Below are 25,331 nucleotides of genomic sequence, written 5' to 3'. Positions count from 1 at the left end.
ATTCCAATTAGATAGAGATGTGGGAAAAGAGGAAAATACAACAAAAGATAAAATTTCTTCCATGAAGCTGCCCAAGCAGCAGCAAACAGCTTACTATAGAGATTTAAGCTCTACAATTTTCCATAATCGTGTCCCACTTTGCTCAAATGCCAAGACAATATATATATGCAAAGGTATTTCGACATCTTCGCAAAAGTCGTTTGGCTTTTACCTGTAGTCTCAATATGTTCTGAAATTGATGAATTCAGGTAACATGAAGCCCAACCATCACCAACCTTTGGTTTCAGTATAAGGAAATTAAACCACAAGAGAGAAGATGAAGAAAAGAGACAAGTGATGAATGCAAACTCAGAGAACTGGAGCAATGCTAGCCGCAACAAAATTTACTTGTACACCTTCCAGCGATTAGAAGTTCTAAAAGCTAACTTGACTAAATAATGTACAATGACATACAGGTTTATAAACATTGATTGAGCCATTAATACAACATTCACTGTACAAGAGAGCAACTGCAGTTTCTACAAAACTTCTTCAATTGCATTTAGCAGCTCGCAAACAATAATGGCCATGTTGAGTTCCATATTCTACAGGCAGCGAAGAAAGAAGTCAGAGCGTAGCCATGATACCACTGATCCCACTTAGAGTTGGCCCAACCTCTCCTGCCAACCAGGAGCATTATTAGAAACTTGCACATTGTAAATACCACGAAGCTTATGCATCTAGAAACACAACAAAGCACTCCCCCACCTAACCACCACCACCACTCAAAAGATAAATACACAATATTGATCAAGATATCTAATATTTCGAGATAATAAAAATTTCACTGCTCACCCATACACAGAAAGAGAATAATTGAAGGAAAGATATTACAATACAACATAACAACAACAATATACGCAGTGTAATCCCACAAGTGGGATCTGGGGAAGGTAGTATGTACGCAGCCCTTACCTTTAGAGAGACTGTTTTCAAAAGACCCTCGGCTCAAGGAAAGCATAATCACAGCAGATTTAAAAAGAAAAGCAATAACCACAACCAGAAAATAAGATATCTGAAGCCAAAGAAACAAGTAGTAATAGAAATCTAAGAATAGGAAGTACTAGTACTACGGGTATGGAAAAGCAAAGGGAAAGATATTACGAGACAAAGATAAATTGGCTAGTTCTCAATACTAAATTAAGAAATTCAATTGGCGGTCATTAAAGAATACAAAGAAAGAATTTATAATTTACAAGATACGATCTATCTGGATCTAAAGTATCAATTCCAACAAATATTGAACTTAAAAAAAATCTTGATTTCGATTTGTTATTTGTTAAATTCAGTATCCAGGAGACACTGGATGAAGCTATCAGCTCAAATAATTGTCATAAAATGAGAACGGGAAAGGTAAACGCAAGGGGGGAAAAAACTTGGTTCAGGTATAGCAATATTAATTTGTCATATCAGCAAATCAATTAACAGATACCCCCCCCCCTTCCCCCACCAACACACAGACAGACAGAAAGATGGGTGATCAATTATCAATCTGACAAGTTGCAGAAGAAATAACACCTCTCAAATGTGAAGTGCACAGCAGCAGAACAAGAGAATCAACATATAAATGCATTTAACAGCACAATAAGCAGATAGCAGTCACACCTGAAGCATCTGCATCAACTTTGGATGTTGTTCTAATAGCTGGCAGAGTTTGTCACGGTCACTCAAGAGAGACTGCAATGATGGATAATTATCAAAATCAACTAGATAACCATCTGATACAAGTACAACTAATACTCTACACTTAGGACACAATTACTAAAATTTAAATGAACCCGTTCAACAAAACTAATATTTCTACTACTAAATAACTAATATTCTTTTAAGAAAATCCCTTTGGAGTCTAATTATAGCAAGATATTCTAATGGTGATTGTGCATTATATTCATAATATACGAAATATATGAACGTATATCAATCATATTATTGTGTTATCCCATCATCCAAAATCTATAATTTCCTCAACTTTTTTTCATTACAAAAATATAAGTACAAATATGGGCTTTAACAGGCATTTTTCTTATGAAAGAAAGACATTACAGTTGATCCAATTAGCTAATGAACTTTATAATTATTTCTAACTTCCCCTAATTTGCAGTCTCCTAATAATATCAATTATAAAGAGTTGAGTTGATTGCCACAAACGCAATGTGACACGCAAGCCAGTGTACAGTAAGTACCTGAATAGCTTCTGGAGATTTAAAAAACTCTTGTAATGACATCCCAGAATCTTGTTGCTGGGTGACACTATCACCATGAAGCTGTGGAACTTGAGCGAGAGAATGTTCTATTTGTTGCGGTTGTAATGAATGCGAGACATTCTCCTGTTGTTGGGTCTGGTAGTATACATGAGCTGGAGAAACTTGGGCTTGATGCAACACCTGTGGTGACTGCATTTGCATTTGCATGTGCAGGGGGCTTTGTAGCAAAGGACCACTTTGCTCTGACTGGGGTGAAGCTGGAACAAGTGGCCTAAGATGCTGTTGTGGAGGACGAGGAAGTTGAGGGGGCTGGAGTGGCTGCAGCTGGGTGATAGATGGTATAGAGTGAATGGCAGGAGGATGCTGAGAGATACTAGGGAGCTTTTCAGCGTGATATGGAACCGAGCTACTTCCATAAAGACTGACAGGCACTGATCCAGGCCTATTGAATAGCAAGGGTGGTGCTAATGGAGGTGGAGGATAAGATGTCAGGATAGGACCAGATGCTGAAAGGTTACCTGGTCGAACATCACTTGAATGTGCAAGAGAGGTCTGCTGAAGCTCATTAGTTCCAACACTTTGATTATAAAATTGGGACTGGGAAGTTGGATTTTTTAATGAGGATAAATTAGAAAGGCTAATTGCATATGGCGGGGGCGTCGGAGGAAGTGGTGGAAGAGGCCTAACAGACCCTCCAGGTGAAGAAAGGGATGTCCGTCCAAACTTTGAATCTCGCAAAGGACTGGATATCATAGAGGCTGAAGCCCCAGTTGATAAGTACTCAGCTTGAACCTGTTATAGAGAAAAACATCATATTTTAGTCAACTACTACTACTAATAATAATAATAATAATAATAGAAGTAGCAGTAGTAGACTAGTAGGAGCAGCAATAACAATAATAATTACTAATAAAAATAAGAAACACAAATATTGCATCTTTTCCTCACATGGAAGCCTGGTGGTAAATGTGGCTGGATATCTATCATTGAGCTAACAAATGGAGAAGATTGGCTTATACGATCTGCACTTTGAGACAACATGGGTGACATGGTCACAGGAGGCGGAGTTGGTGGTAATGGTGGCTGCAATTTCTGGTCAAAATATCCTTGAGAACCAACGGTTTGCGGAGTAACTCCACTTTTCTGTACAGTGGCTCTAGAGTAGAAGTTAGGTGGCATTCGAGAATCAACAGCTGCATGTACAGATGATGGAGAAGCCCTTGTAAACGCAGAAGCACCTACGCCAGAACTAACTGCTGCTGCAGGAGAAGCGAACCCAGTGGAGGTTTTGGGTGGGAAATTCTTCATATCCTCGTACTGATCACTGAATTTTCTATCCGAAGAAACACTAGGTTCTCGAGCCAACGGCAGCTCAGGACGAGAAACTGACATCCTCGAAGAAAATTCACTTTGGGTATTTTCATCAGCATTTGAAGCCACCGGTGTACCCAGCTGAGAAAACTGACTAGTTTCATTCACTTCGCTTTCTGTCTCTTCAACAATTGACCGGGGAGAGTTTTGTTCAACAACTACAGATGAAGGTTGATGTAGATTATCATCTGGCTGGGGAAAAGGCAGTTTATCATCAGGTTCTGATTCCTCTGCATCAAATACGATATCTATTCCCTGGAGATCATCATCAGGATCAGGCTTCAAATGACGAGATTTACTTGACTTCTCTGCCTCTGTTTTGTTTTCAGGTAGAGCTGCTTTCTCTTGTGCAGCAGCCGAATCAGAAACCATCATCCCTGAAGGATTTTGGCGTTCCCTTTGCCGAGCCATGAATTCATCCACATGAATAGACGGTGGTCTCCCACTAGTAGATCCTATTCGCGGGACTGCTATTACATTAGGATTATTAGATCCATCCGCACTTCTTTCCCTTGCAACATAGTCATCCACGTGCATAGAAGGAGGCCTGCTCGTGTTTGGCTTGCGCTGGCGGAAAGTATCCCTACGAGTAGGACCTGAAGGGACAATGGTAGGTATAGATCCCCGTGGGAATGCACCCTGTATGGCGTTCTCAGCAGAGGTACCATCTCCCCTGGAGCGCCTACTATTTGGCCCTTCCATTGAGGAGATCTTCCTTTTACCAGTAAGACCTGACTGCGTCAACCTATCACGCAAATTTTCAGGGCACTCCCACAAAAACTTGACTCCAAATTCATTTAAGTCATAATCCTCGATCCTTTCAGTACCACCATCTACAATGGAGTATATCTTTGAGGAACATGGAGTACCAGCTGGTGAAGGGGAAATAATACTGCTCGTTATGTCGTCTGCCTCAACTGTGCCGGTAGGTTTGTGCAGCAGAAGCATTAATGATCTTGCTGAATCCTTGATCTGTCCCATAAAAATCCAGTTACATACATTTGGAGGTAACAATTAGAACAAACCATCCACAGGAAAGGAAAGTATACCTGGTCCAAAGAAGTCTTGTCCAATCCAGGCAAGAAGGAACTGTCACTTGCCTTCAACAAATTAACAAGCTCCTCTATAGATTCAATGGTCCCCTCAACAAGCCCGTCCATGGCGACATTGCCATTTTCAAAACCAAAGAGGTACTTGATTGCAGCAACCCTCTCCAAGTTCACCCTAAAGAATTAACAATATTTAAGAACAAAATGCAAACCAAATTACAGGAAAAGTTGGTCAACAGTGACATCTCATGCAAAGCTTAACAGGTCATGTTGCCGATTTTAACTAACAACATTTGTCCGCATAGGATAACAAATCAAGTTAGGGTCAGTTATATGGATCCTCATTGTCCAGTTGCTATATTTAAGGTCATCTCAGTTCTATGTTATATAAAATAAAATTAAGAAAAAACTATAACAAAAAGAAAAAACATTCTTTAGCACTAGGAGTTCTCAATGGCGTATAAATTTCTAACAAGACAAAAGACCCATAGCAAATATTGGACCTAAATTAAATATTATGCTAACATGACTAAAGCTTAACCCCAACTAATATGTATCGCCTATATAAAGATCTTTTCTCTTCAATTATCTCTCATTTTTTGCCAAGTCTATATGGACTTTAAGATATTGCAGGTCTTTCGAGACAACTTCCTTCCATGTGATTTAAGGTTTACAATGATAAACATGCATCTAGAAGGATTTGAACTGTAGCCATGCACCAGAGAAACAGGTGGAAATTTCACTTAACCAAGCACCCGCAGTCCCCAGCATACAAAATGTAAAAATAGTACATGAACAAACGGACCTTTCCCCATCCATGCAGAAGGACAAGGCACCCGAGGATAATGTCCCAATGCTCTGAACGGTATAAGCTGGTGGAATATCCTTTGAAGCAGTTGTGCTTAACAGAGTTTCCCAGCAACATAGCAATGGAGGATGCTCCTTCCAGTCAAGATTGAAATCACGGTTTAGATCATTTTCAAATTGTTTCTCAAATTCCTGATCCTCAATGTTAGAGGACTGAACATGCTGACAAAGTGAAAGCAGAGCATCTTTTCCCTTGGCCGATGACCACAATAATCTCAAAGCTGACAGGCAGGAAAGCAATTCCTTTCCAGCAGGAAGGACCTGATACGTTTATCCAGGAGAAGGAAGTAAAGTCAGAAGATTCACGAATGAGCAAAAGAAAGCAAGAAATATACTTGTTAACTTACATTCAAAAAAGAAAGCAAGAAAAGTACTTGTCGGGTCACATCATCTTAAAAAACTAGTTGGGGACAAGAATACTAATTATATTTTACATGGGCTGAGTTCCGAATACTAACACAGGTTGGGGACACCCATAACAAACCAGTTATATTTTACATGGGCTGAGTTCCGAATGACATAACAAGGATTCCTACAGAATAAGTTGTGATTATTGGAAACCAATCGCAAAGCCAAAAAAAAATTCGTAAGATAATAAGATCCCCAAGGCCAAAATATTATCCTCTAAAAGTTTGTTCGAAGAGGACGCTCATCAAGAATATATGTGGAAAATGGCTGGCCTAGGAAAATCAGTTTTTGAGGGTTTGGCTATGCACAACGGTTGATATCATTTGATACAAGTGCAGGTGGTGCGTTCGACCCGGGGTGTGTGTGTGTGTGTGTGTGTGTGTGTGTGTGTTACTTGGTGATTGCTGTACAAGAGTAAGATATTGTCTACTTTGCTAGGACTGTGGAAACAAGTTATATAGAGCAGGAGTAGAGACCTGAGCTGACAACGGATTGCGCCTTTAAAAAGCCTATTCTGTTTTCTTTATCTGTTACACATTTCCCATGTATTAACATAACCAAACACCATAAATGAAGTCTAAATTTCCCTTTTTAATTCAGGACGCGTGTACGTGTCTCCTCACTTCCCTATTTTATTTGGAAAATATGCAAATATTTCCGACTTGGATACCTATTAAATGGAGGATTTTTTTTAATTTTCATTTGGTATAGAAAGAGATGGATACTGTTAAAGAGGTTTACCCATCAAATTTGGGCTGGCTTCAAAATATTCATAATCAACCAAATAATTTTGGTCAAACCTCAAAATTTTATTTTTCTTCTCCTCGAGCACAGCAAATATCCATGGCACCTGCTGGTTCTTCTACCACCAAACTTTAAGATAAACCTTCACCTCTCCTGGAGTGTGCAGTGATCATGGATCTCCCACCTCATCCAAAATATTTCCCCCTAATCTATCTCTCTTTTTCTTTATATATATGTGAGGCATATTTACGATAGAAAAATGAAGGGAAAGAGATGCTTGTTGGAGATATGGTATTAAATATCTGGGGGATGCTTACAAAATATACTAACAGTTTCTTATCAGTTTCTATTCGAGAACACTACACCCCTTCCATTATTCTTTGTACTCCGTCTTATAATACCTTTTGCTCCAACTTGGAGCTTACATCTAAAGGCTTAAATCTGAATCTTATTTACCTTCTTTGTTTTCCCCCAATCCTTAACCCCCCTCCTTTAGGAATCAGAAATAGAACAGTCTGCAACCATTACTATAAAGTCTTGCAAATTTTGAAAATAAAAACAGAAAATTTGAAAATATAATAGTGTGAGAATGAAAAAAAGAAAGTTCGTCAACCAAAAAGACCCTGTATCAATATATCAACCTAAATAGAGTCATACCAGCAGAATCAAGATTTTCAACTAGAAAAAAAAAAAGCAACTATTAGTACTAGTTCTGTGGTCGAAATGCTTTAATTTTCCCAAAGGACCGAGGAAGGAGCAAATACTATAATGCATTAATTACAAAGCGAAATAAATTGCAAGAAAACTAAAACTGATGGTCCCCATCCAGCCCAATCAAACAAGAGAAAAGGAAGAAAATGTCAGTGTTCCCTCACTATTAGATACAGTGCAACATAACCTACAAATCAAAATCCAAATAGTGCATAAACCACAGTTTCATATAGATGCACAGCTGCCCATGAGTACAACATCTAAGCCATAAACAAAACAGATAACAAAGAAGGAAATACCTTGCAAAATCTAAGGAGCAATGACAAAAGCAAGCAACGTTCTTCAGAAGTCATATCTTCAAGGATGTGTCTGGAAATTACAACAAGCACACTAGAAACATAAGCATCAACAGAAAGAGCTAAACAAGAAACCAGATTGCTGTACATGCAACCCTAGCTAACCTCTCAACTATTCCTGGGGTTAGCGGAGAAGCCCTGCACTCACTAGTTAGTCGAATAGACTTGAATACAGGGGCACACCAACTAAGAAGTGAAAACCCTTTCTGAGCTGACTGTTTCGCATCAAAGCTAGCAGCAGCTGAACACTTTTCAAGAACCTTCATTAGCACCTGAAGGCCACCCTCCTTCAAGAATAATCGCTGATGAACACAAGAAATGTGGTAAGCATATAACATTCAGCTGCTTCGTAACAGAGACATATGTAAAACTATTAAAGCAGATTCAATTTATTGTGAATGCAGACACCTTTCCATGTGGGTGCTCTAGCAGTAGAGACAGAAAGGAGAGCAACTGCTGAACCTGAAAGAAAACGGTTTGCAATCATAAGAAAACAAGTTGAAGTTCACAGCCTGGAAAAAATCAGAAACAACATTGTTGCCAAGACGCATGTAAAGACGGAAAGTAATATGACCTTGTAAGAATCCAAATCAGACAATGGCAATTTTTCAGAAAGACGATCACAAATCCACAATATCATTGGCCGTAGAAGTACTGAATCATTATCAGCGCTTATAGATGCAATACGAATAATGAACACTCGAAGCATGTCTTGGATGACCACCAATGTCTGATAAAATTGCACCTTGATCATTAGACAAATTGCAGATCAAGGATAATGAAAATATTCATTCTCAAAAAAAAAGGATAAATGGAAATTTTCTCCGCGCTGCCCACTGAACCACTCAAGCCAGACATAATAATAAAAGGAAAACTAAGGACTGACAAATAATTACATACACTGGCAGAGCAATAGAGAATAATCTGAGCAATTTTGCTCAAGTGCGGATTCAACTGCGCAAGCAGCTTCTCCCGGAACCCAGCCTGCAAGAACCAATTAATCTCCTTCTCCTTCTTAGGCCCTAATAACGTCCTCACAGCCAAGGTTCTAAGGACACTCAATGTGGGTGTTCCATTTTCCCAGAGCCAGACACCTTCCTCTGCGAATAAGTCGTTCTTGAATGTGCATATATGATCCAGAGAAGAGATAATCAGTTTGCAGTCAGGTTCAAATATGACATATCAAGGAAAAAAAATGAATATCAAACTTGCTGCTCGAATCCGAGTTATCAAGCGTCACATACCAATAAGCAAAGCAGACTACAGATTTCCTTGGGACCTAACGCCAATACTGAAGTTGCATGAAGACTATCTAGGAGGAAATGAAAAAGGCCAGGGGTCCAACCATAAACTGGCCAACATGCTAGTGCAGAAACAAGAAGATGGCAAGCAGCTTGAAACCCAAGTGCAAAACTGGGGTTAGGATAGGATACATCTGCTGCACAGGCGGCCAACTTTGGACTGCAATAAAGGAATAGAAATAGTTAAATAAAGTAAGAAGGAGAAACTAGGTGAAAAGAATTGCTGGAACTTAGATGAAAGTGTAAGACGTTTCCTTACCTCACTTCTCTGTGCAACTGTAGAAGAGCATTTACTAGTTTAGTATTCCTATGCTGCTCCTTAGCTTCCTACAAGTTGAGTAAGAAAACAACTTGCCTCTGTCAAGAATATGTTGTGCAATGCAGAACTTGGGAAAAGATAAATGATCATCTAGCTTATAAAAAGGTAACCACCAAACCACAAATGTGCAGAAAAAGGGATGCTGCTCATAGAATTAGATCTAACAGTACTATAGACAGCAATTATCCCAAACATCCTGTAACACTTCTGCATTAGAATTGGCAGGAGCTGAACTCTAATTGTCCTAATATAAGCCCCCACTAATAGTTTATGAAGGATGGAGATGTCCTTGTTTGAAGACATAAATACAGCAATGTCCTCGCAAGGTCGACCAAGTTTCGATGAGGAACCGAAGAGATAATGCGCAAGCATTTGAAGACCAGCACGGGAGAAAGCAACTTGAAAATATAACAGCAAGTACTTTTTCCCCTAAAATAGTCACTACAAACCTTTAGCTTCTGCAACAGATTAATCAACAGCACCAGACAGGGAATTAGCAAATCAAGGAGGGTCTGTTCACGATTACGTTCCAGTAGTAAATCCGAAGTCGAATTGCATTCTGTACCCTCATCAACTAGGTAATCTGCTCAAGGAAAAATAGAAACACGAAAATATTGTAATGTATGACAACATATACTTTCTGAAGTCAGGAAAAACAGATAGTAAAATAGAGAAGGGAATTGATGATAGATGTCACAATTAAATAAAAGCAGAATATTCATGAGAAAGGATTTCCTAAGTTTGATCTTCCTACATGGCCCTTCAAGAATGAAATCCATAGAGCATTAGGGTCAAACTGACAGACATCTGTCAGAAACAGAAGCTCCAAAACATGCCCGTTTACTACCATCAAATAAGAAAAGCATATAATTTGCATATTAATATGATTTGAACAATAGAGCTGACAAATAAACTGGATGAGTTCTTTTGTTTTTCTGGGACTCTGCTCACAGTGGAAGAGAATTGGGGGAACTGCAATCTAATATTTTCTACAGATGCACTGTGTTAAGACCATGTGAAGCTTGGTCCTGTTCACGTGTCACTGCATAATGAGGAGCGACTCCAAAAATAGATTTAAGATCCATATTTTCTACTGTCCCTTCAAGACGTCAGATAAACTTGGAATGATAAAGAGAAGATTAATATGACCTTTTCTTATGAACTAAGTAGAATCATTGAATGGCGTCAAGAAGGTGGAAAAAAAGATTAATATGACACTTGGAGTAAGGATGATAGACACAAACCGAAAAATGGTCCATACTTTTTTGACAATCAAGAAAGATCTAAATTCTCTACTGGACACCATCCCCTCTCAACAAAGCATGGACAATATCCAGGAATGACTGGTGCATCCACACGTTCCACTATCTTTTTCTTTTGGCATAAGGGAGTACCAATCCTCTCCCCAGTTCCATGGTAAGATCAACTACCAAGTGTTTGAGGGAGGAAGGTAAAGGTAGGAGAAGAGAGCATCTTCACCAATAAACACTTCCAACATTATTTTCCCTTTTGGATACTTGATGGGTCATCGGCCAGTCTTCAATTATTTGGCCATCATACTCCTGACCATTCGATAAAGGAAAAACAACCGAAAGAGAAATGAAGAGTAGGATTACCAAAAACTAAAACCACTGCAAACCTTCTCTTCCCCCTTGTCAATATTTCTCTCCCATAGTTTCCATCTCACAACCACTCAAACCAATATCCCACCTATCTCCCTCCCCAACTCCACAAGGCAATGGTGGCTTTTCTCACTTCCCCATTGGTGACTCAAACTAAAATCTCGAGGTTGGACGTAGAGGGTTGTCCTTTCGGGTAGACTATCTCTCAATTTTCTACATTAGCCATATATGGGCTTAACCGTAAACTTAGCTTGCAAGCCTTAAACGATTTCCCGAATTTAATTACTCATGCTTGAAAACAATGTAATAGTAGTGTGACATTATATCCATTATGATAGGAGATATATCCAATTATCCAAAGCCGAAGTTGATAACAAGTTCAGCGTGAAGAAGAAAGCTATTGCGACTAGCCCCGTGGCTGAATTCAAGGGCCAAAGGTTGAGGCACTTATGACTTAGGCCAAAGGTTCAAGCCCTACGCCATGCCAACTAAGCCTGTTATTTAAGTGGAGAAGGTTAGAGGGGCAGGCCCATTATCCCCGAGTTTCAAAGGCTTCGGTTGGTCCTAATGGTTGGACCCAAACGGATTCCTCGGTCGTCCGAGAAAAAGCAAGATACCGCAACTAGAAAAGCCAAGAAGATTGCCAATAATCCTAACAATCCTATGAGGCCTGCCAGCAATTTCTTCGTCTTCATGAAGGAGTTCAGGAAGCAGTAAAAGGGGAAGCATCCAGAACTACACATCTATTTCGTCTGCTGGCAGACGCTGCAAACAGATTGCTGTGAAAGTTCCTTAGTCCTTAGATAGCAAAGGCAGAAAAAAGGAAAGGCCAAATGCGGCAAGACTCCAGGATTAAAACAAATGACAGGCTGGTGGAGCTGCTGAAGAAGAGGATTTGACAAGTCGTGGTCTGATGTTAACAACCAGGAACTACGAAGAGGGAAGTCGAGAGGAAGAGGAGATAATGACGAAGGAGTTCTAGTTGGTGAGGAGATTGATGGTAAATTTTATATAGCATCTTAGGAATTCTCTCTTTTTCAAGTAACCTTTCCAAATAATTGTTTTATTTAATGAAGGTGGTGTTCGGGCTAGCTTTCAGGCGCCTTGACTATTCAGAGGCGTATGTAGTGTTATAGTACCGAGTTCATCTGAACCCAGTACTTTCAACGCGGAGTATAAATTTAGTACAAAAAATCACTAAAATTGCAGCACATAGTGGATCTGAACCCATAGGCCATAACTTTTAAAAAATAATAGGTTCAATACTAAGAACTTTAAATGTTGAACCCATAGAGTTTAAATCATAGATCCTCCTCTGCGACTATTCCACCAAGTACCTACTACCTCCCACCAGCACAGATATCGGGTAACTCTGTCAACCAAGACTTAGGTAGATGGAAGTCACCTAGTATTTTTTGCCTCCGCTAAGGATTGAGGCCGGCAGAGACTCAAATCATCTTAGCAAATACTTGTCCTTTTTATTTCTATTTTTGTTGGTTTCCAAGGGTCCAGTTGAGAGAAGGAAAAGAAGAAAAGATAATCAAAAGAGCTCTCTTAAAAGTTCAAATGCTTTATGTACCTTTTTTTCTCTTATAGCTACTTTCTTGACATCAAAATATAGCATTAAATCCAAAAAGATATACACATCCTTTTGAGCTCTACTAAGATTGATCATGAAACCCCACTCTTAAAGGCAATGTATGCGCACACAAGCTAACTTTAGGTATGCAGTTAGTTCTCAAGCAATTCCTTTGAATCTCAGGTGCGGCCTTAGGGAGCTTGTTTTGGCAGCTACTCTCTTATAGTTATGTGTCTTGTTTCCGAGTTCTAGTTCAAGAAAGGGCAGGATGGGACTCACGAGGGCTGAGGGAGGGTTGGGGGAGCCTTCCCCGGGGAAAACCTAATAAGACTCATTCTAATACTTGAGTTCAAGAGTCCATATCAAGACTGATTATGAAGTTGCACTATATGAGACTATAGAAGTCCTTGTACCGCACCCAAGGGTGTAGCCTAGCAGCCAATGAAGCTAGACTGGACCATAGAAGATCAGACCCAATCCTAGTAGAGACAAAAAAAGTTAAGTGATCTCTTTCAATCTAAGTCTTGAAAGACCGATTTATCTAATCCCTATGCTGATGGGAAATAGCAGGTACTCAATGAATTAATTGAGTTGCACACTGATTGACCTGGACACCACTATTACCCAAAAGAAGTTCGTATATCAAATGTTTTAACCAAATTAACACGAAAAAACTCCAAGCAACACAAAGAAAGCACAAAATACTTAATTTGATTAAACAATGTAAACCTTCTGCTTTCATAAGAGAAGTTGATACTTCATTCCAAAGCATAACCAATTCATTAAACAGATTATGTGCATCATAAACCTAGGCTCTACTGATTGGGGTTTTTACTAGTGTTCCATATCACAAAACATAGTCGAACATTTATTTTATTCTCTTTTTCTTTTGTATTTTCGGATAATTTCAGTGTGTGATAGAATGTGATGTCTCGAGTACGTAATGAAAACTTTTACATCCAATATGGAGTCAGAAGTTAGGGAAAGCAATATGAAGCTGCCGAAGTATAGCTGAATCTTATAGTTCAAGCAAACATAATGGTTGGAAAAACTGACCGTATATGTTTGAGGACCTCTCAAGCATGAGCCTGCAGTTGATTAAAACTGCATGGATAACCATGACTGCACCTTCATCATAAAGAGCAGCAGTGACAGCCTTCACCAACAAACAACAATATTACGGATGAGTTTTTCCTAATGACATGTAATATGATCAGAATGACACCGCTATAATGTCATACCGAATTATCGGAAATAAACGCCAAAATTCGAAATGCTGTCGTCAGCTGAACAACAGATGAGTCACGAAGAACAACACCAGGAAAATCCTTCTCGGTGATGCGTTTCCCAAGCATATTCTCTATGATATTACCATCAGCACAGGAAGAATCCTCAATGACATTATCAACGTCCATGCCATCAGATGCCAAAAGACTTGTTGAGGCCATGTGAGCATCTCCTCCAGAAGCTAAGATAGCTGTATATCGTAAAAGACCAATTGCTCCACTCCTGTGGTACACCACACTAGCATCAATCCAGTCCAAAAGTCTTGCAGGAGCATCTTTTTTGCTGGATCCTGGGGAGGAGGAATGTAAGACTCTATGAAGTTCTTTAGCATGTCCAATCCAAGCCCCCAGAGAAGATGCAGTTGAGTCCGAAACAATGACCTCAAAAATCTCAGCAGTAGAGTGAAAGATAGCAAGGTTCAAGGGTGAAGCTCCTAAAAAATCAAGAAGTTAATAGACATGAGGTGAACACTTTGAAAATTCAATGTAATCAGCATAAAGTAGCATCAATTCCAGTCTTTCCCTTTTTTAAAAAAGTAAAGTAGCATCAGTTCCATTTTTCCTTGAGGTGAAAATTGTTCTAAATGGAGTTCTCAAGTACCACTATTTGGGGCAACTGGATCCGATTCCCTGACTGAGTGAAGTATCCCAATTAAAGCTGAAAGAGCCTACACAAGACAAAAGAAATTCCAGGTCATGAAAATATAATACCAGAGATGGGCAAACGCATATCACTCGACGCTAGGAAAAACTTGTTTTTAGAGTTTCAAAATGAAGCACTAAATGATACGCTATAGATATTAAGGTTAACGATAATAACTGCGTCAGCCAGTAAAACTCACACATGAAGCTTTTGAAACATTTCCACCTTTTATTAGATTGATGCAGAATAAGAGCCTATTACCTCTGGGAAATGAACCAGAGCCAACAAAGCCTGGCGCCCACAATCAGATCTGAAGAACATCTCAAAAGCATTAGTCAAAAGGCTGAGAGATTGTAAACCTTCAGCATAAAATAAAAAAAAAAGTTCCTACCTGGCAAGACCACAAAGCTGCCATACTACCCACAACAAATCTTCAGAGTTTGGTCTTGATGTCGTTAAACGGTCTATGGCATTAATCTGCGACATGTACAAGAGGAAATATAGTTGATTACTGGAGATAAAATATAAACAAAGAATTTTGAGGAATGAGGAGAAGATTTGTTTCGTTGCTTTCTTTCTTGTCTCTATAACGCAGAAGGGTTTAGAGGAACAGAGAAACAAGGAACATATTGATTTCAACAATAACCAGAACTCACTGCCTTCAAATGCATCTCAATGATCAGTGCAACTTCACGTGGGTGACAAAAGAAACCCTTGGAGATTAGGACAGATGCATGTCGAAGGGAAATGGAGTCTTCCTTCTTCCAATTATCAACACCCTTTAAGGCATGAATTATTGTAGTGGCAACTTCAAGGTCGCGACCAAGGAAAATCAACCCTGAAAATAGAATAAGTGTACATAACAAAAGATTTTGAGGTTTTTGAAGAAACACTGCCACAGAACTGAGTTAAAAAAACCAAACCTATCAACTAATATAAATCAAACCTGAGCGAGTAGAAAGAAGAGAAAGAACAATGGCCTGAAAGTATGATACAATATCCACAAACAAGTCCACCGTGCAGGCTGTGTCAGACCATAAAGCAGAAGATGACAACAGAGCAACAGACAAAGGGAGGAAACCCCTTTCCTGCACAAGAAGAAGGAAAAAAAGAACAACGATTTGACAAAATTAATTATCAATACAAAATTTTATTAACAAGAAGGGCAATGAACAAGATTTTCAGGAAAATCAAAGAAAGGTAAGAGCAAAAGTAAACATAACCCAACAGAGTGATCCCAGCGGCAACCTCAACCTCAGAGGGATAGCGTTCACGATAACTCTATGAATGACTTCAATATGGAACTCGGTAAATAAGTCTGAATTTCATCTGTTTGGTTTTTGTCTTCTTTTTTTTCTTTTTCTTTTTTTTTGGAAAAAAGGAACTAGATTTGTACATATTATATTTCTGGACTTCAATCTTAACCTGCCATAGGCCAAAAGCTTGATCATTTCAAATCTTAACCCCATAATTTTCTAGCTTTGTAAATACTGTGATGATCAATGATTAATCAGGCAGCAAAAAAATGCTTAAATATACTTGAAAGACCGGTAAATGAAGTCACAACAACATCAAAATAACCACCAGATGGACAAAAAAAGAGAGTTCAGCCTTAGCTAATTATATGGTATTAATATAACTGATCACAAACAATAATGTTTTGTCTCAAAAGAACAAATTTTACATGTATAAAGATCAGAGTTCGCACAACTTGCACAGAGCATGATTAGTCGATTTACATTCATTCTTTGGTCTGGGTAGTTAAACTGTTTCAATTGTTGACGAAACCATTATGGATCTAGAAAGAAATTCTAGACCACTGATATTGGTTATTAAAAAATGACATTTCAATTCCTTAACCCATCCGGAAAAAAATAGCAAATGACATTGCCCTAAGAATGACGAATTATGAAGCTTATAAAGAAAATGAGGTAACTGAATCAATTCCAGGGTTGCCAAAAAATGAATTGATACCATGATGGTCAGATATAGAGAAGTTTTATTAATCCCAATAACGTAAGTGAACTGAAAATGCTTATATTACCAACCAGTTTGAAGTTTGAACAAACTTGTATGAGAACTATCACCCAAAACTCTATTTTGATAAGTGAGAACAAAAAATTAAAACTAACAGAATCATTCACATTGCTAGCCGCTTCTGTCTTTTTAGGATGAAGGATTAAGACAAATAGGCAAAATAGTCATAGGTCACAGCAACCACGGATTAATGCCTATGTCTATTTATAACCGCCATCATTCAGGACCAGGGAAGCCAAAAGAAATAATCCAGCCAAAAATTGTTCTATTTTCTGAAAGAGTTCATAAGGGAACCATCTTTTGCTGTCATGGAGTAGATCTGTTTTTACAAATTTCTTAACTAGGCAATTGGCCAGATGAGGACCTAAGATCAGAGCATGCAGCAAAATCAAGCAATGGATCTAAGAAAGTCAACTCTGAGGCACAACTTTTTTCTATTTTTGACTAGGCATTCAAGATGTCTAGAAGTAAAAATCTTCCTTTACGGTCCCAAATTCTTCGCTGAGTTACTAAAAATGTTTAACCAAAATACGGGGAGACAGAGGCATAGATACCACTTCTTGACCACTAAGAGTTGGTTAAAATATACCTTCAGAAGGGAAAGCAAATGCTGATCCATGTCATTGTTAGAAAAGCAACAACTTGACTGAGTTATCAAGTTACTGGTTGAATTATATGATAATTGTCCAGTATCACCAAGAACCAAAGATTTACTTGCACAAGCCACCAGAGAAGGATCTTCAATTGGGCCAGAGGAATTTATTAATTTCTGCACCAATACTTGTCACAAAAATGGATGATAAACCAACTATAATACCACAATAAACAGGTAACGACAGGAAACCCAAGATGTACAAAATGTAACGAAAATTTTAACTGACCAAGAAGTTCTTGAGTTGAAGTTTAGCATTGGCAAGTATATCCATGGTGGCACTTGTAGCCTGACCAGAGCCAGAAAGACCTCCCAGGACAGACAATATGGAGCACTATTAAGAAGTGAAAGAAAAAGAGAGTTTGTATGAATATGTTTATCGAGTTTACAACAAGACATAAAGGAGGGCATTAACAAAATGATGTACCTCATATCTGGAAGCAACTTCATAAAACCGCAATCGATGAAGTATATAAGTAGCAAGAGAGGCTACATCATGCCGCTGATTGTGCAATAACAACTTCAACAATTGATTGTATCGCTCACTAGTACCAGAAGGTATATTTTCATCCTCACGAGGCCACCATCCAAGGAAACCTTCGCAGCCAACTGAATGACGAGTTGCCTGTTCAATAACTCCAAGGTGCAGCAATTTGAGAGCACTAGAGTTCTGCAAGCTACTAACAAAACAATAACCAAGCTGCTCCATGCCACCACAGTTAACAAAATGATAGCAGCTTTCTCTTGCCGAAGACACTAAAAGAGCCAGCGTCAAACAGAGAACCATGTTCTCTCTCTGAAAGGAGAAATCAAAATCAGAACCACATTACAAAATTCACACATGAAAACTAGACACATTTAGAAAAAGAAGAGACATGAAACATCTAGCTATATTATAATGAGGATATGATATCATAAGTACACACACAAGCTAGATATCCAATCACCTTTGAAAGCTCATGATGAACAGCATCTCCAGTATTACTGCCAAATTTGAAGTAGTGGCTTAAGGAGTCCAGCAGTTGCTTTGGAGCAGCAGTTTCATTCTCAGATTCCAACAACATAGCATCTGCTACAAATTCAGCAGACTGGTCCCCAGCTTGAAAAATAAAGCTATCATGCATCTCCAGGAGCTCCTTTTTGGCTTCAGCAATTGCAAGTTGAACTTCTTGATTATAAACCAACTTATCCAGCCCAAGTTGCTCTTGCATCGTAATCATAGAAGGAAAGCAAGGAGTTGCATAGATTGAGGCCACTGATAACAAGGATGTAAGAACCCTATTTTTCACGAGTCCAAATTTTGGTGATTCCAACATTTTAAGGATAAGTTGTAAAAACTGCCTGAGCTCGAGAGGAATATCCTGAGGAATATTTTTTAGAGATAATGATTTCAAAGAAGACAATATTTGCTCAGTCGACAGATTATTTGGACGCAATGCAGGCGGGAGGTCTTCAAGGTCCCCTTCAACAACACTAATAGTATTGGCCAAAGAGCCATCTAAATCAACATCTATGTTGAATTGGCCAAGATCTTCGGTGGTGTTTCCATACACAACCAGGCTAAGGCTTCGATAGCTGCCTCGTACAACCAAATGATTGGTTACAATTGCCTGCACAAGTCATATACATTTAACAAATAGCAAAATACGAAAGATTCTCATTTTTCTTTCCAGTTTAAACCTTTTAAAAGAGGTAAGAAGAGGAGGGCGAAACATGTGACAATAAAGACATATATAGGAATTCAAGGAGGAAAGAAAAGAGAGAAGTAACAATGGAAAATAAGTTCAGATTAGATCTGTCCAATTGAAGGCTTGAATGCACCATATACAGGAAATAGTAGTTGCCTATGATAGCATTAACACTCATAGAGCCCCATGAGTATGTTGCAAATAGAAAGAGGCCCTCAAAATGCATCTTTTTCCCATACGGGAGCAGAATGGGAACCACCTCACACGTAATAACAATAAGAAAAGGGTAAGAAACGATATAAAATGCTGTTCTCGAAACAGAACTGTTTTGTTTTCTTGCACAGGTATTTTGGTTTTTCAAATCCAAACAAGTTTTGTTTTGTTTTGGAAAACAAAACAGAACAATCAGAACACACATTCTCTCAGAATAATCCCAAATCCAATCACTGGTTAAAGACAAAACAAAACAGAAGAACATAACAAAACAAACTGTTTCCTAGTCCAAACACACCCAGAATTTCTGTAAGCCAGAAGCAAAGACAGTTATCACATTTCCCTACTGCTAGTGGACATTTAAGCCCGCCTCTTAATTATCGACAACAACAACATACTCAGTATAGTCTCACAAGTGGGGTCTGGGGAGGGTAGTGCGTACGCAGACCTTACCGCCTCATAATTATCAAAATAAAAAAATAAAAAATGGCGTCTTTTGTCTTATATTGGCCCTTGGTAATATGCCTTGGTGATGCCTAGAACTGCAATCTGCTTAAGCAGCTGCCTTGTTTGAAGAAATAGACAATTTTGGAGGATATTATACATATGTTTGTCTGGGCTTATTTGGCTGGAAAGAATTAGAAGGATGTTTCAGGGGAAGAATATGTCTTTGACTAGGCTCAGGTACATCTCTGTTCAATATTTATACTAGTCGACAGGTGAAGCAAGGATAAATATCCTATTTCCCACCATGAAATATGAAGCTTTTGGATGCATTAAGATCCAACAACTTTTAGCTCAATTCTTCCACAGTTATCGTTTTATATATCATGTCTTATATGGTTAGCACCCTTAGTGCTTCATCAATGAAATCTAAATATCAGAAAAATGTTTGTAACAATCCAATTCAAGCTGATCAAACTTAGAATATCATGAAATATACATGTTTTGGAACTTCTGAAAAGATTGGCTCTTGTTACTTTAAAATATTTAAAAACATTGTAGAAAACACATCTATTAAGTGAGAGATACCAAAACACAAGAGACGTTCACAAAACTTAACAGATACTGAGCCACAAGAAGATAACTGGCTTTGTTTGTTATTTTTGTGCATAAAGAGGAGCTTCAAAAGAGCTCGTTTAGGAGATATTTTAGCAAAACTGACCCTGATGGCTCATTCACCAAGTCATTGAGGAAAAAATGTTGCTTTTACGGCGATGAGATCAAAAGGAAAGCCATATTCTGTTTTTTGGGGGTGACAAATTAGTATTTCAATTGTCTTTCAGTTGGTACTGATCCGGACCAGTCTTACCTAGTCAACTTGGGAAAACTATTAGACCTTCATAAAAGAATACTACCACCTATTGACCTTTCCAATTTAGATAAGTACTCAGGAGAGACTGCAACAGCAGCTTTATGATCAATGAGTAACAACATACCAAATGTTATTCTCCACTTCTTTCTGCAAAGTCTCAACTACTGCAGATCAATTGCCAGAGGTTTTTAAGTGCCAGAGATCTAACCTTACAGCCCAAAAGGAGGAGGAGGAGGAGGAAAAAGGAAGTGTGTGCACTCGGAACATTATTAGAGAGCTCATGGGTTAATATAATTCTTTCTCAATTTTATAGACGTAAAAGATTTTGGATATATGCCATAAAAGGTAAAATGTTCCATTTGGGAATTAATCAACAACACATCCCATTCAGGAAAAAAGCTAGTATTACAAGACAGCCTACAACAGAAACCACGACATTCAAATTATAACGGTGGAATACAGATTAAATTCCTCCAAATTCACTGTGGCTAGAATTGAGACAGCCAGTTATAAAGGGAAGCTTCAGTTGTAAAAGTAAAAAAGAACAAGCAAATGTACAGCAGGACATTATTAATGGCCACAAAATATGAATGTCCTAATGGATTTATTCAAACACAAAAGAGAATTTCTAAATGGAGTTGTCATACAAACAATAATTACTCCTGAAGAAAAGAAATGAAATAGAAAACTACTTTCTCCCATACACGCACAATGGCACAAGGGTTGCAAACAATGTGGATTAGCTCTTCGAACAATATCCTGAAAACTAACCATTTTCCAAGACCACAGTATGAATAAGACAAGAATTACGCAAATTTTACTTGATACCTCAACTTCAAGCACATTTGACGAAGAATGAGAATACAGGAAAGGTTGACATAGACGCCTAAACCTTGTCTCTCCCTCGCATTGGACAAAAACCTCCAAAGCAAATGAGGGTGGGGAAGTGGCCCTGAGCAAACCAAAAGGTATATCAAAACATACATCAAGAAGTATTCTCATATTCTGGGAGAAATAGATAAACTTATATAGAAGGGTCTAAAGGGGTATTCATAAGCCATAACAATCATGACAACACATACAAAACTCATTCAGTCATAATTTCATTTAGCTCCAGAAAAGCAAGATGATAACAAATTCAGAAGAAGATTATAAGCGTCTTCAACCAATAATGTGGTAAATTTGTCCCAACAGCATAAAAGCAGATTTATGGAGAGGATGTGGTATCTTTCAGGTTTGCTTTGTCTTCCAATCTAAAAACAAAGCGTCTGCTAAAGAAATAACAGATCCTATATAATCTGGCTGAGAAGTGCGATCATATCTTCCACTTAGAATATTACACTAGATTTGTTTTAGTTATGAAAAGCATTAAACTAGAATTATCCAAAATTTCTCCATGGGGACTGAAGGTTACTTTCTCTGTGACAAGGATAGAGCACTATGCCTACTTCAAGAGATCTAGTTCACTGACCTCCGAAGTAAATGTGAGACTTTTGTTATTAGTTGTATTGTTGCACAGAAAAATTGTTCTTTTTTCTGTGCACATCCTTACTAACAACGGTTTCTTTTATATGAAAGAGAAGATCATAAGCTTATCAGTCTTCGACACATAGGGTCTTCTTTTTGTTATTATATATAGGTGATTTCCCATAACAAAAACGCAGATCATGATATTAGACATTGGCTTCTCAGATCCATAGGGGAAAAATGTTTTCCGCTTGAACCAGCCGATCAGGTAAAGTTCTTTCCTCAATTTCCCTATTAAAAACTTCTTTTTTGAAAAATTACCCTAATAAAAACTAAGAACTGAGATGAAAACATTCTCTCTGCACTCACACACGCATCAAAGAAAGTAAAACATGTTCAAACGGACTCGGCAGAAAGATTTTTTGCTAATTTTAGTTTTCTATAACACTTAGTAAAAAGCTTCCACTTCACTCTTTAGTCGAGATGAACTCAAGTAAAAGCTTTTTTTTTAATAACCGTTGTGTTCTGGCCAGCTTGCGCGCCCCTCAACTAATTCCAAGAATACCTGCTACCTCTCACCAGCAACAGGTACCAGGTAATTCTATCCACAAGGCTTGAATGGATGGAAAAAAATCACATGGTGTTTTTGGCCTCCACTGGGATTTCAATCTGAGACCTCATGGTTCTTACTCACTTCATTGACCATTAGGCCACACCCTTGGGTGCAAAACTCAAGTAAAGTTATTCTCACAGTCATAGCCAAGAATGATACATGAGGAAGCCCTTCACTCTCCAGATTGCTAGAACACGGCACAAAACTTTTCAGAAGCAGTAAAAGACTTAATAAGGTAAACTGTATTTCCACTCAATATCCATAAAATATAATTACAACCTCCTCTATCTTGCATGGTAGATTCAACCAATTTCTTTAGAATGAAAAGTATCACATCCCTTCCATTAAAGTGAAGACCATGCACTGAGATTGAAGGCCATGATCTATTAAGTTCTCATCCAATAGGCTCTTCTTAAATCCATAGCCAAAGTCAGACATGAAGAGTGATATGCAAATCAGGCTGCTTATCAAATTCTTTTTAATAAGTAAGGTTGTTGATCAGTTAGAAGTTCCAAAACCACTGGAAAAGATACCTGGGAAAGTGACTTCCACCAACAATACTCCAAACATATAGATTTAAAAACTAACCATAAATATCCACTTTAAGACTCGTAATAAGAGAATACCTGAACTTGATATTACTACTAACTATCATCTATTTTTCTCTGTACCATTGTGATTAATAAGCAGCGGAATTTTTACGCCCAATTGTTCTTCCCTCCCAAAGTTCCCCACCTTCTTAATTTCTCTTACTCTCTGTCACAATTGGAAGTTTACCAGAGATGTTCGCTGGGGATTACCATCACTCTGCATGTACTTGTAAGCACACTTGGCCAAGACTCACCAGTGTCGAAACTGAGCAAGAGAAATTGCCCCCATGGACTGAAAACTCATGTAAATTTTGAGATTCTCCAATATACGTGATTGTACGTGTAGTCATCCACTCATCCAAAGTTCCACAGTCAAAGGATCTGCCAGTTTGAACAAACTTAATAAGTACAAGAAAGCACTTCTGAATAGGGATGTTAACAACTTCCTGGTGTGGAATCCCCGTCTTTGGAAACTACTCTCAAGTCTCAACTGCTGTTAACACTTCACAGAGCCCAGTCTGAGATTTTCAATTTCCTTTTGTAAGTACTTGAGCCTGTAACTACACCATTTCCACCCTATTCGGCTTCAAAGTTGAGAAGAACCAAGGCCTAAAACTTCAGCCTTCTGTTTATTATATTAACCCAGGCAAATATTTATATCTTAACAACTCTTTGACAAATATGCTCCTAAGATTTTCTAAACAATGTCACATCTCAGACAAATCCTTTTTGTCTTGCTTCTCTACGTCTCATTGTCAACAATGATAACCTAATTGGCTGATGGTCCCAAAAATACCTCATTCCATTGTAAGCATAATATATGGTTTATCAAAAAATTTAATGCGTTCTTTGAACATGTAAACCAACATTAATGCAATAAAACAGCAATAGCAACTATGACCTAGAAATTTTTGAATTCACACTTGGACTACAACTTAAATATAGCTTTGTGCAATGTTACTTCAAACTGCGGTAAATAATAAGCAAATATAAAAAGCAAACCATACCCCACAAGCTTGAGTGAAGAACAAGCAGAAGCGGCATTCTGTTCAAGAAACTCGCAAGCAGTGACTACGACCGGCTCTGCGAATAGCACCTGGCAAACACACGGACAATAGAGCAATGACATCAAAAAAATAAAAATAAACAATAAAAAACATCCACAACAAGAAAATAGACAATTGGAACAATATAACACAACAATTATCCACATAACAGCTTGTTTGGATGGTTGTTACGCATCGTTTCATAATGTATCGTATCGTACTGTATTGTACTGTATCGTTTGATAAATACATAGATTGTGTCGTTTGCCATCGTTTCATGATATCACGCACCAACAATATGAAGAATAAACTTGCAATATTATAAAGAAAAATTATGATACAAGGTAAAATTACTATATAAAAAAGTAGGGTAAATGATAAAATAAAATAATTTAATAATAATAAAGGGTGAGATTGAGAGAAAAAGACAAGTTAACGATGCGACCACACCAAATCAGTCGTTAGATAAAGTGACACATTTCGCCGTTATGTAACGATGGATTTAATTATACGATACAATAAAATTTAAGTAACAATCAAAACAAACATTGTATTTAAAGTAACAATACGATACGATACAATGGGTAACAACCATCCAAACAAGCTGTAACATAACCCTAGTGACTGGCAAAGAGGACAATAGTTACCTCGTCAACATACTCATCGAGTTGAGGGTGGACGAAAGTTTGGGCAAAGAGTACACAGGGTTCCGGTCGACCCATTCCTTGTATCCGCGTACTCCCGCCGGGAGAAGTTAACCCGAATGTTTAAATCTGAATCGTGTTTTGTTTGCTAGGGTTTTAAGACATTGAGGAAGAAGAAGATGCAAGGAGAAGCCGTCTGATTAAACCCAGAATAAGAAGACACTATTATCCCGCTACTAATAAGACTGGTCTACGATGTGCTGAGGGTAATTTCGTCGTTGAATCTCTCTTTAATTGGTTATGGCATACATATATGTCTTCTTCTTTTTTTTCTTTGGTCAAAGGGAAAATTATTTATATATATATATATATATATATTTGTGTAGGTGTGTATATATAAATTAATTAATTATTATATAGTCGCTCTCACAATAATAGCCAAAAATCAGCAATATAGACGAAATAATAGATATAGATAAAGACATATAAATTTTTCAACAGAATCAACTAAGGTTACTCAACCCAAAAACATTATATAATATAGGATATTTTTCAAATAATTCTCAA

At 38.0% G+C, this 25,331-nt stretch overlaps 1 protein-coding gene across 1 annotated transcript; it reads right to left on the bottom strand.

The window, feature by feature from the left end:
* Positions 1-337: 337 nt before the first annotated feature.
* Positions 338-24,984, bottom strand: LOC104237451 (protein virilizer homolog). Its single transcript, XM_009791606.2, has 28 exons — positions 24,768-24,984; positions 24,082-24,170; positions 21,233-21,356; positions 18,136-18,798; positions 17,616-17,984; positions 17,418-17,522; positions 17,126-17,305; positions 15,446-15,587; positions 15,156-15,337; positions 14,891-14,976; positions 14,761-14,809; positions 14,458-14,524; positions 13,812-14,290; positions 13,627-13,726; positions 9,819-9,952; positions 9,310-9,377; positions 8,994-9,210; positions 8,650-8,865; positions 8,324-8,479; positions 8,158-8,211; positions 7,855-8,051; positions 7,693-7,762; positions 5,469-5,791; positions 4,664-4,838; positions 3,192-4,586; positions 2,223-3,035; positions 1,645-1,716; positions 338-659 (listed from the first exon to the last, which is right to left on the bottom strand). Exons 1-28 carry the CDS (start codon positions 24,840-24,842, stop codon positions 639-641), a joined length of 6,621 nt encoding a protein of 2,206 aa, XP_009789908.2. The 5' UTR covers positions 24,843-24,984; the 3' UTR covers positions 338-638.
* Between the last annotated feature and the right edge of the window lie 347 nt (positions 24,985-25,331).

This window comes from Nicotiana sylvestris, chromosome 3, assembly GCF_000393655.2.
Source record: "Nicotiana sylvestris chromosome 3, ASM39365v2, whole genome shotgun sequence".
NCBI lineage: Eukaryota > Viridiplantae > Streptophyta > Magnoliopsida > Solanales > Solanaceae > Nicotiana > Nicotiana sylvestris.
Note: the sequence above shows the minus strand (reverse complement) of the source record. Positions and strands in the feature narration are given on the sequence as shown.